Source organism: Xenopus laevis, chromosome 3L (genome assembly GCF_017654675.1).
Source record: "Xenopus laevis strain J_2021 chromosome 3L, Xenopus_laevis_v10.1, whole genome shotgun sequence".
Lineage (NCBI taxonomy): Eukaryota > Metazoa > Chordata > Amphibia > Anura > Pipidae > Xenopus > Xenopus laevis.
Window position 1 is genome coordinate 133,209,123 of NC_054375.1, and position 12,010 is coordinate 133,221,132.

General features: G+C 40.9%; 1 protein-coding gene across 1 annotated transcript; it reads left to right on the top strand.

Moving 5' to 3' along the window:
* Window positions 1–1,706: 1,706 nt before the first annotated feature.
* On the top strand, window positions 1,707–7,326 carry npy4r.L (neuropeptide Y receptor Y4 L homeolog). The gene is made up of 2 exons (XM_018253441.2): window positions 1,707–2,808; window positions 5,609–7,326. Exon 2 carries the CDS (start codon window positions 5,641–5,643, stop codon window positions 6,754–6,756), a length of 1,116 nt encoding a protein of 371 aa, XP_018108930.1. The 5' UTR covers window positions 1,707–2,808; window positions 5,609–5,640; the 3' UTR covers window positions 6,757–7,326.
* Window positions 7,327–12,010: the final 4,684 nt, after the last annotated feature.

A 12,010-nucleotide genomic window follows, 5' to 3' on the forward strand; every position in this document is an offset into this window, starting at 1 on the left:
TGGGAAAAAAAGAGTGAACCCCAATGTACATCATTACAGAGATTTAAAACTCAGATTTGTGAGGGCATCCCTAACTGATTCCAAACTGGACCTACATTATTCCCCACCCCTGGAGCCAAAAGAAACCACCTTTGGCTTTGGAACGAGTCCTCAGTCACTACTGGTGGGGCTAGTGTTGGGTGCCCCTCATCAAGGTAGGTAAAGAAGTTTTTTGCTGTCTATCAGGTACTTTACTTGCCTGAAGGAGAAGGAATACATAGACCAAAAACTGGAAATTGGACACCAGTGGAGTGGAACACAACAGGACAGGAATGGGGAGGCATGGTAGACCTGCACGGGCAATTTTAAAATTCTGGACAAGTACCAAGATGCAGGGTTACAAGAGGAAAGGAATGGCAATATTAGGGGAAACACAACAATGCAGTGGGCAGGGCTACAGGACTAAAATAGCACGGCAACAGCTCAATGATTGGGACAAGAAGTCTGTAATGATTAAATTAAAATGGACAAGGCAAATAATGATAATGTGTGAACTAACAGGGCTGTAGAGACAAAAAGACATGGCAATAGTACAGTTCAGGCTGGAGGACTAGAACAGGGTCAACTGCAGGACGAAGGCAAAGTCCACAGACAACAGGAGATGGCAAAAAGGAAATGTATTATTATGAGATTAGTGGGCTAGCAAAAGCACAGTCACAGACGTATTCTGGACCATGAGCATGATTTCCAGTAGGTAAAGCCATGGAGGAAAGGGCCCAACATGCATAGAAGATAAGGAAGCAGAGCTGTCCGGCACTCAAACGGATCCACAGGACCAGAGATATTTAGTTAAAAGTAGAAAAATTAAAACTATATTTGCATCTCCATCCAACATGCACAGACCCGTCTATAAAAGTGCATAAAAAGAAAATGCAGTTCAAAAATACCTTTATTAAATAATATATCTGTTGTAAAACCAAATGTGATGCATCTATTTACTGTATATGGTGTAAAAATACATTGAATTAGACATGTCACAATATGTCCATAGATATCAGAGTGTAAAGGAAATGAATGTTTTGGAGGAATATTGAAGTATCTATAAGGCAATTCAAATGACATCAGAAAGTGTGCAAGCGTATTCCAATGGAACCAATGATATTAGTGCATACAGCATGGCCATATTATATCAGAGGCTGTAACTACACAGAACCTTCTGATATTTAAAGGAGTTGTTCACCTTTAAATTCATTTTAGCATGATGTAGAGAGCAAAATTCTGAGACTATTTAGGTTTCATGTTGTTATTATTTGTGTTTTTTGAGTTTTTTAGCTTTTTTTTCAGCAGCTCTCCATTATGGAATTTCAGCAATCTGGTTACCAAGGCCCAAATGACCCTAGCAACCATGCAGTGATTTAATAAGAGACTGGAATGTGAATAGGAGAGGCCTGATGTGTAGCCATACAGAGCTTTTGTTTTTTTTACATGGGGTCAGTGACCTCTATTTGAAAGCTAGAAAGAGTCAGAAGAAGGCAAATAATTGAAAAGCTATAAAATAAATAAATAATGAAGACCAATTGAAAAATTGCTGAGAATTGACCATTCTATAACAACATACTAAAAGTTAACTTAAAGGTGAGCCACCCCTTTAAGTTAGAGGGCATTGCAATGGGCCCAGTGATGTTCCAGAGACCCTTTCTGGGAGACGCTCCATACATTAGTGGCGCTGTTCTATTGCAGCGTTACAGAAAGTGATTCACCCTTGCATCTGGTGAGAACTGGTACTGCAACTTCTAAATTCATTATTGGATTTATCTTTATTAAGGATTGAAATAAGTTAGGAACTGAACATCTCCCAGAAATGGTATTTTATTCAATGTATTTTTTCATCATCACTTTGAAGGCAATGATAGAAGGCGGCGTGTGGATCCAGTGCCATTAAGATTTCTTTAAACTGCAGTGGAATCAGTGCAATCCGAGGCTGTGCGGAGGAATTGCAGTGGGCCCAGTGATCTCACAGTGCGTGTTTGTGCACGAATAGCAATTGGGTTCCTTTGAGTGATGCCTGAACAGAAATAGAAGATGGTAAATTGACAGGAGGGTGCGAGGGGAAAGCAGAAGGTGCCGGGCTGCGTGAAGGATTTGGAATAAATTGTTTTCTGCTGCTGGCAGATACCAGATAAAAAAGAATTTGGTTTCCTAGCAACAGCAGCTGATTTCCCATAATGAGTCTGTCCGTCTACTGACATCTCTTATTTCTCCCGCAGAACCTGAGATTTTTTTTCTCCAGTGTTTCAGGGTTGGCTGTACCCCCTACAAGTCCGGCAGCCACCTGGGCCCCCCTTTTACCTCACTCGTATGGCTTGAGCAGTCCTGCTGGCAAACCGGATAGAGGGAAGGAGCAGAAGGGGAGAGGCGGTGGACGAGGAAGCTTCAGAAAGAGAGAGAGTGGGAAGAGATTGGGGAAACCCTAAGGAAAAGGCAAGTGAGGGTGGCATCTGGCCTTGGATTCGATGAGTAAGGACTGGCAGAGAGACAACTGGGGTGCCTTGAGTGTGAGAAGAAAGGGAGCTGACAGTAGAGATGAGATAGGGGGTGACAGCAGAGATGCGCTTGGGTGGGAAGAACAACGGACCACTAAATAGGTGAGTAGTAGGCGGAGGCTGGAGAGACAGATCAAAAGAACAAGATTCTGAGGTGGAAAGGAATAAAGGTGACAAAAGGAAAGTGGAAGAGATTTTTGATTTTACGCATCAAGTGTGCGTCAGGTCTACACCATCTTCCCCTGGCACCTGCTCTCTACATGTGATATTCCCCTGCCAGCCACAGGTAAGTACCTCTCTGTGCTCTCATCCTCTTACTGATCACTCCCTGGATTCCATCAGTGCTGGTGACTTTCTGAGCTTCTCTTCCTTCCTGCGTAATTGTACTGGAGGCACCTCAGAGTATCCCTGGGGGGCAATTACTACTTTAATTCAATGCCCCTAGGGTGTCATTCCTTAAACCCCTACTCTGTGACTGATATTTTTTTTTTTTTTAAAAAAAAAACCCATTTAAGAAGGTTATTCACTTCTGTATCCAGCCCTTCTAACTAGAATATGTCCAAGGCAAAAGTTCTAGTTTTGTGCACTCGTTTTTAGAAATGTGATGTCCAGTGTGTCGCATTCTGCTTTTTATTTCTCAGCAGATGCTCCCAGGGAGTACTGGGAGTCACAGTTTATTTAATAGTCCAGGGCCTAATTTAATTTTGGGGGCTCCAGCCCTACCCTGGAGGTATTCCAGGTTTGACCTTGTATCAAACCTAGCTCTCAAATGAATTCTAACTAGGACATGCCATGTAGGACTATCAGAGCTCACCATACTTAAAAGCAAATGTGGGCCTAACATAAATGGGATTTTTAAGTTTTTATGATTGGGATTTTTTCTATAAGCATAGCTATTTAGATGCCCACTACTGTCTCTTTATGCCATTAACATCTCATACAAGATGGAGGCCACCCCTACAGCAGTGTAATAGTGAGGCCGAGCTAGTGATCAACAGGTGATTATTAGTTCAAATTCAATTCTAATAATGCTCCTACCCTGCCCTAGCAACAGATATGGACTATGAATACATACATGTATGGGACCTGTTATACCTGTTATACCTGTATATAAGGAGTCTTTCCTTAATTTGGATCGCCATACCTTGAGGGTAGCACAACACGGACGATTTCCTTGCGCTTCTGTCGGATCCGACGCTGGCTGACAAAATGCCCACGTCAAGTCAGATGCGACGGGACACAAAGAAAGTAATAAAAAAGTGGGATGGTGTTGCAGCGTTCGTCCAACGCGACACTACTGTCGGATGCAAACACTGCACTCTGCATCTGCATCCAACAGTCGTGTCATGTCAGACGAACACTGTGACATCATCCGACTTTTGTATTACTTACCTTGTTTCCCGTTGCATCCGACTTGACGCAGGCGTTTTGTCGCCCAACGTTGGATCCGACAGAATCGCACAGAAATCGTCCATGTACTGTAGTTCTACCCTAAGTCTACTAGAAAATCATGGAAACATTAAATATACCCAATAGGCTGGTTTTGTTTCCGATAAGGATTCATAATATCTTGGGATCAAGTATAAAGTACTGCTTTGTTATCACAGAGAATTAGGTTTTAACATTTTGAATTATTTGTTTAAAATGTAGTCTATGGGATTTAGCCTTCCTGTAATTTGGAGCTTTCTATACACACACACATATATAAAATATAGTTCAGGTATAAGCATCAGTGATGTGTTAAAGCACATGATGCTTCATGCACAAACTGACTGTGTGTTTTGCGCATTAAAAGGCTTCCCCATATTCCTGGATTTATTACACTTTCTGTATTTCACACTTGAAATGTGATAAATTGTTACAGTTCTACTGGAAACCTTACTAGGACTGTAACCATAGGGAATCTATTTATAAAGCTGCAACACCCTACACACAGTCACTTCTGCGTTAAATCCGTTACGCGGTGGTAAAATATAATAGTGTCGATTTTCCCGTACTAATGGTTGATTTCTCCAGCTGTGATGGATAAAGCAAATACATAGCTTTATAAATATGCCATTTGTTTCACACTGCTTATAACTCCATTGTTATGGTATAAATCATTATTCATAGCTTATTACATACAGTAGGCCCCTAAATGTCAGCTCCCTGGTTCTCATGGTACCAACTGATGTTCCCATATACCCCGCAGCAGAATATTCTTACTGAGACAATTTGCAATTGGTTTTAATTTTTGATTATTTAGCTTTTTATTCAGCAGCTCTCCAGTTTGCAATTTCAGAAATGGGGTTACATATTCAAATATATTAACAGGTTTAACACAGAATAGTAGCTTGACCAAAGGTGATGGTGAACTCACTATTACCAGTTGACGATCCCTTGTGGTGTCAGGACCTGCTAAGGATAACATGTAGGCTGAGGAGCTGCTTATAATTTAGTGTGAATAAAACCTAGAATCCTAGATACCCTTGCTTATAATTTATGTAATGCTTGTAATTGAATCATCTCCTAAACAAACCAGTGCAGGATAATGTACTGGAAATTCCAGAATCGGTGACCTTGTTACAAGTTTAGGGGGTAGGGGCTCACCAAAGCTGCCTTGAACTAAAAAAACACTCACTAGACTAGAGGAAGGTCAATTTTAAATTTTATTTCTGACATTTTGTGGATTCTTTGAAGATAGATCTGACATATAAGGGTATCAAAATAGGGTGCATTATCTCATTGTCATCTCAGTTATTAGGTTATTTTCCATAATATCTCTGGATTATCTAATTTAAAGCCCTCTTTCTGAAAAAAATAACATTTAATGGGCAAGACAGGCTGGACCAGCTGGTTCTATTCTGCTAGTAAAAATTGCTTTGTTTGTCCATAGCAACCAATGAGCAATTTGTTTTGAACAGTCTACTACAAGGTAGAGATTGAAAGTAAGAGCATATATTCATTTAAGGGTGAATAGAGAACAAACAATTGTCCTTCTGTGGAGTGCTCTATTCTCACACTTACATGCTATGCCCCTGTCTCTAAACAATGTAGCTTTCACAGTAAAAATGAAGCAAATAACTGGCTTTTGCTGTATGTTGCAGGATCGTCCACAGGAACAGCCTGTTTGGTAAAGATGGAAGATTATTTGCGTCTCCTGTACCTGAATCTGTCTGGGCGGCTGGGCCCCGGCTGGGAGGGAGAGGACCCTTGCGCAGACTCTGTGGGCAATGTGACATTTCTCGTGGTGGCCTACAGTGCCCTAATAGCAGTGGGACTCATTGGAAACTCTTGCCTTGTCTTTGTCATTGCTCGCCAGAGAGAAATGCGCAATGTTACAAACATTTTCATCGCAAACCTTTCCTGCTCCGACATCCTCATGGCCTTGGTGTGTTTGCCAGTAACTGTTATCTACACTTTAATGAATCGATGGATCCTGGGAGAGGCACTCTGCAAGGTGACAAACTTTGTGCAGTGCATCTCAGTCACAGTCTCAGTGTTGTCCCTAGTGCTCATTGCTTTGGAAAGGCACCAGCTTATCATTCACCCAACAGGTTGGAAGCCTCTACCCTGGCATGCCTATCTAGCAGTGGCAGTAACCTGGGCTGTGTCCTGTTTTATCTCCTTGCCTTTCCTCTCCTTCACCATTCTTACCAGACACCCATTCCAGAATCTTTCTCTTCCCTTTGACCCCTTCATTGATCATTTTGTGTGCACAGACAGCTGGCCCTCTGAGAACCACCGCCTTGCCTACACCACTTGCCTATTGCTCTTCCAGTACTGCCTCCCCCTGCTTCTCATCCTGCTTTGCTACCTGCGTATTTTCCTTAGACTTCGCAAGAGGAGAGATGTGGTAGAGAGGGCAGGAGGCGGAGATGCAGGAGGACGCAAGGGAGGCCATCGTAGGGTCAATGTCATGCTGCTTTCCATTGTTGTGGCCTTTGGGCTTTGCTGGCTGCCTCTAACTGTTTTCAATGCTCTCTTCGACTGGGACCACGAGCAGATTTCAGCCTGTTACCACAACCTCATCTTCTCCCTATGCCACTTGGCTGCAATGGCATCTACTTGCGTCAACCCAGTCATGTATGGCTTTCTCAACAGCAACTTCCAGAAGGAAGTGAAGACAATTTTACTGCGTTGCCGCTGTGCTGGGGGTAGGGACCGATATGAGAGTTTCCCACTCTCTACTGTCAGCACTGAGGTGTCCAAAGCATCCCTGCAGAGTGTCATCACCAATGGAAACAATGTATGAGCCAAATGGGAGGACTGATGAAGCTCGTGGAGTACCAGTACTGAGAAGAAATCTACCTCCTCTTGTGAGGCCAAATCTCAGTTCTCAAACCTGGCCAGAGTCATATATAATGCTGCATTTATTGATTGGGTTCATATTCAGAGCCCCAACAGAAGAGTAACACTCTTGTAAACCCATGCAAGGTCTACGTGGATTAATTGAAGTCAATCATACCACCATGATAACTTACTATGGCTTAGCAACACGTGGATTAATATATTGAACCAACATTCTGCTACTGCAAAAGACTAAATGCCATGATGTTTCTTGTCTCTCTCCATGCTCTATTCTCTCAGACCATTCTAGTTTTAAAGACCTATAGACCTTGAACCCAATCATATGTATTGATTCTAAATATAGCCTTTTATGCCAAATATGTCAAAGTGACATGTGTTATGGGAGTTAATATAGATTTGGCCATTTCTTACTCGCATAACAATAAAGCAAAGTAACGTGAATGTAATTACATATGATGCAGATGTAGATATCAAACAATGTTATTTTCTTGTTGCTAAACCTTTAGTCATTGCTGATGGCTAGGTATATAAGAAGCTACTAAATTTGGGATAAATGCGTCCTCATTGTACACTGTCCCCCTTTTTTCTATATAAATTTTTTTGCTTTCGTGCCCAGAGAACTGCAGCGCTATTTTCTAATACAAATGGGGAACAGCTGCAGTCTATATAAGTGTATTGTAATGTATGTGTTTAATTGACAATTTAGCTCTCCAGCCATGGTAGAATGGCAGCATCCCGAACCCTCTAATTTTCAGATTTCGCCAGTGTCAGCCTAGCAGAGTGCCATAGGATCTGCCAACGGGAACAGAATTCCCATCAGCCAATCCTTATTTCTATCATGGGCCTATATAAAAAAGATATACAATTGGCAGCTTTTAATTTGTATTGCTGAGAAAGTAGGCCCAGTGTGTCATGCCATATGGGATGTTGGGAAAATCTGGAAATTATAATGTCAAACTGGAGTTTTCACTGCCAATATGGATGGTGCTAGTAACAAAGGAAAAGTCTGGTGTGGCCTAGTAGCTTATATCAAACAATCAGTAGTTAGCTTAGCAGGTCTAGGGCAGTATAAATAACTTAAAGGGCATGTAAAGTCTAAAATAGAATAAGGCTAGAAATGCTGTATTTTGTATACTAAATATAAACATGAACTTACTGCACCACAAGCCTAATCAAACAAATAATTTATGCTTTCAGAGTTGGCTACAGGGGGTCTCCATCTTGTAACTTTGTTAAACACCTTTGCAAGACTAAGACTGTGCACATGCTCAGTGTGGTCTGGGCTGCTTAGGGATCGTCATAAACAAAGCTGCTTGAGTTCTGCATGGCTGGGAAGTAAGGCGGGGGCTCCCCCTGCTGTTCATAAGTATGATTGTTTCCCTGCTCAGCAGTTAGGGACCATCTGACAATTCCTATCCACAGCAGTAAATGAAGGGAGAATTTCACTGGAAACAGTCAGGTTTCTTATAAAAAAAACTGTACACATTTTTTAATTAAAGTATTTTGAAGATAGGTTTCTTTTTCAAATGGGATTTTATTTTTTGGCCTTTACATGCCCTTTAAGCAATTCTATGTCTGCTTACTATGGGTTACTGAACTGGGGCAAACTTTGTGCACATTTCTTAATATCCATTATGTATTATGGTACACTAGAGTGTGACTGTGCATGTGCAAGGGGAGCTGGCAATTCCCTTACTACTGTTGCAAATTCTGTATAAGTGAGTTTGGTGAACTGTAAAATTGTATGGGATTGGAAGGCTGGTGAGATCTGCTTTCTAGCAGTGTTGTGTTAGACTACTGATACAGTAAAGGCCGTAGCACTGCCATGTTATATTTGTGCTGGTCAGACATATAATAGTGTTTATCAGGGGCAGAACAAGACAGTAGGGGGCCAAAATCCTAAAATCAGTGCTGGAATTGGGGAGGGATGCTATTGCTTCACTTCTATATTTTTGTGAAATTGCATCCCCTCAGAGGGGATGCAAGAGTTTTGAATCCCGGAGCTTTCTTTTGCTCCTCTCCACTTCTACATGCAAATAAAATGCAGAGGTAAAATATAATATAGTTAAATATAAACTGTAGTAGATAAAAGGAGAGAAAAAATTGCTGGGAGAGAAATAGAGAATAGATAGAGAAGCATTAAACAAAAAAAGAAGGTGGAGGCATCAGAGAGGGTTACAGAGAAAAGGAGAGAAGAAGACAGTGAAAACAAAATGAGAAAATGAAGGTATTAAACAGCAGCAGATTAAGGAATATTGAGAGAATGCTATAAAGTATATGAAATAATCTTGGGTAATATAGAATATGATGGGGTTATGACACAATACATAGACAAGGAGCTGTGTTTGCAGAAGCTGGATTGACCGCCAAGAAAAGTCATATGCACAAGTTTAGTTTTGGGGTCCCTACAGGTCACATACTAAATCTATGAATACTGGACATCACACTGTGCATAGAAGGAAATATCAGAATGGAAATAGCAAGATGGTTTTGCTTTAAAGTGGGGGAAACCAGAAAGTATTGGTGCGTGAGGCTTATTATAACAATGGGTGTGGCTTATCATTGTGGGAGGAGCTTGTTTTAGCGCGCTCACCACACAGAGCCTCCCTCCACTTTTTTCAGTCCAATTGAAGCATTGCCTAGAATCAGTAGTAGTAGGGTCTGCTACTTTTTTCAAGCAACATATAAAGGCCTATTCTTGAGCTATTTAACAAAAAATGACAGTAAAATATAATATTTAGTTAGGACTCAAAGGGCCCACAAGCTGACCTGTTCTTCCCATGCTATTAATATCTGAATGTGTGATGGTGCCCTGGCCAAGTGCACTCCAACTGCCCTGTGCTATGCATAAATAAACATTGCCTAAGCCTCCATGTTTGGTGGGCAGTCTGGCATTGCCCCTGCCAGTGTATGTTCTGTGCGTTAATATGTGCATCTGGAATGTGGAGGCTGGTATTGTTTGTGCTGGGTGAACTACAGGGATACTTAAGCTGAATTTTGCACCTTGAGAATAAGATGGGCACAGGTACTTCATTATAAACGTATCATTATTTATATAAAGAAATAAAACCATATTGTTTCATGCATATATGTATAGTTATATATATTTGTGTAAATATGGAATATACAGAAAAAAGCAGAGCATGGAAAGTTTAAATGCCCTGAGCTTCTAACTGCCTTATGTCTACAGAAATAAAAGTATATGTGAAATAGCCAGATTCTTAACACCTCTCTGTTGGATTTATTCCTAGGACGTACACAGCAGATGTTTCATGTCTGTGTGTTTAATTCAAAGTAATAGAGGGTGCCAAGTGTGTGTACCATGCTGGGTACATCAATTCTATCTGCATGCTGGGCTTGGATGGGTGCATGCCTCTGAGCCCTGCAGAATAAATATTCAATATATAGAGCATCCTTGGGATTTGGGGAGGAAGAAGGCTGATGTAAAGTATATAGTGATTCTGACACCCACTTTTGAACATTCTACATTATACCACACCCAGGGCCAGGTCCTGAGCATGGCACCTTGTTTTTGTGGGAATCACACTATATTCAGAGCTGAAGCACCCAACAATAGAGTCTGATGCTTCAATGAGAAGTGGAAAAGGAGAACCCAATGTCCTAGGGATGGCACTACTGCATCACTTAGAATGTTCCAAGGTTGGTGTAAGTAGCACTTTAAACAAAAAAAAGTGATTCTTATATTACATTGGAAAATGTGGAACCTGTTTATTCATAACATATGGACAGAATAAGTGGGGTGGTTTTGCCTTTGGTAAAACACACCTAATGAAATCATTCCAGCTAGCTTCAACTAAGAAGAAAATTCCTTTGGGACTGGCAATTGGATTCCACCCAGAGTTAATTGTTCAGCTTAGAATATTACAGGGCTCATTTATTAAGTGGGCCGAAGTGCAAAAAGCATGGTGGAAATAGCCTCTAAATGGCACAATGTTTGCACCTGATTTGCACCAGGAGGGCATAACACACATTTGGATTCAAGCTGTGCTTGTAATCTAAGGTTCTGTATGTACAAATACCCGTGATCTCAATAATGGCATCAGCGTGCAATTGATTAGGTGCAAGTCAGTCACATGTCTGGGTGCAACATGTTATCTCTGCACAATTTCCCAAAATCATCAGCACAGGCTGAACAGGTGCACTGGCACTAAGCACAGGGTTATAGAGCACATATAGATCCAGTGTCATGTTTTATTATCAATTGATTGTGTGCAATATTGTGCAAGATTTTGTGCTCTGCACCTGCCTTTGTATAATATGATCCCTCCTGTGTCATAAAATAAACCACAGCACATTCGGGAGCTGGAAAATGAGCATCCACTATTTTTTTTAGTAAGGCATAAAATACTGGGTTATAGAAATCATAGAATGTTTGAAGGTTCATCCAAAGTCCAGTCTGACTGCCAGTATGGAGCGAGGAAGGAATTTGTTTCAAGTTGTTTCAAGGAAAAGTGCAGTTGAGTTTTTTTCACCTTCTGTCTTTTGGAGAATAGGAATTGCTGAACTGTTTCTTATTTAACAGAAGTCTCTTTCTGCATTATTTATGAATTCCCCTTAATTCATATGAAGGTATTTCTGGCTCAGCTTGCAGCCTAAGCTGCCATTGCGATAGGGTATTTGGCCACAACTTTCCTTGTCCATCAGCACCCCCCACATCAGAATTTTTGGTGTAAAAGCCCCACTTCTTGTGGTCAGACAGACAGGGTCATAATGGAACTTTCTTGTAAAAACACAGAGCATCAGCAACTGCCAATAAAATCTTACTTTTAATTGTCCATTTTAAAAACGTTCCAACATGTATAACACACTGAGGGAATATATACGGTTTACATGTTTCGTGGTATCTCACCACTTCCTCAGAAGCAGTTGGCATGGCTGGGGTGTAACTGGGCATGATCAGGGCATAACAAGGCATTATTATAAATCCCCTGTCTGGATTCCTTGGAGGTTGAAATCCCTAGCCATAAGTAAAATAGTAAATCATTACAAAGAATTCCATATCTTTTGAAATATATTCAAATGTGGATATAGTTCAGAATATCCGGTTGATTCTTAGTGGAGGATTCACTTTTCAGCAGAGATGCAGCAAATCCACAATTTTTTAATTCAACCAAACACCAAATCTTCCACTGGATGTACAGCAAATCAAATCCAAAACCTAATTTGCAAATTGAAAC

Coding starts and splice junctions, on each gene's coding strand:
- npy4r.L (XM_018253441.2), top strand. CDS start 5,641: ATGGAAGATTATTTGCGTCTCCTGTACCTGAATCTGTCTGGGCGGCTG.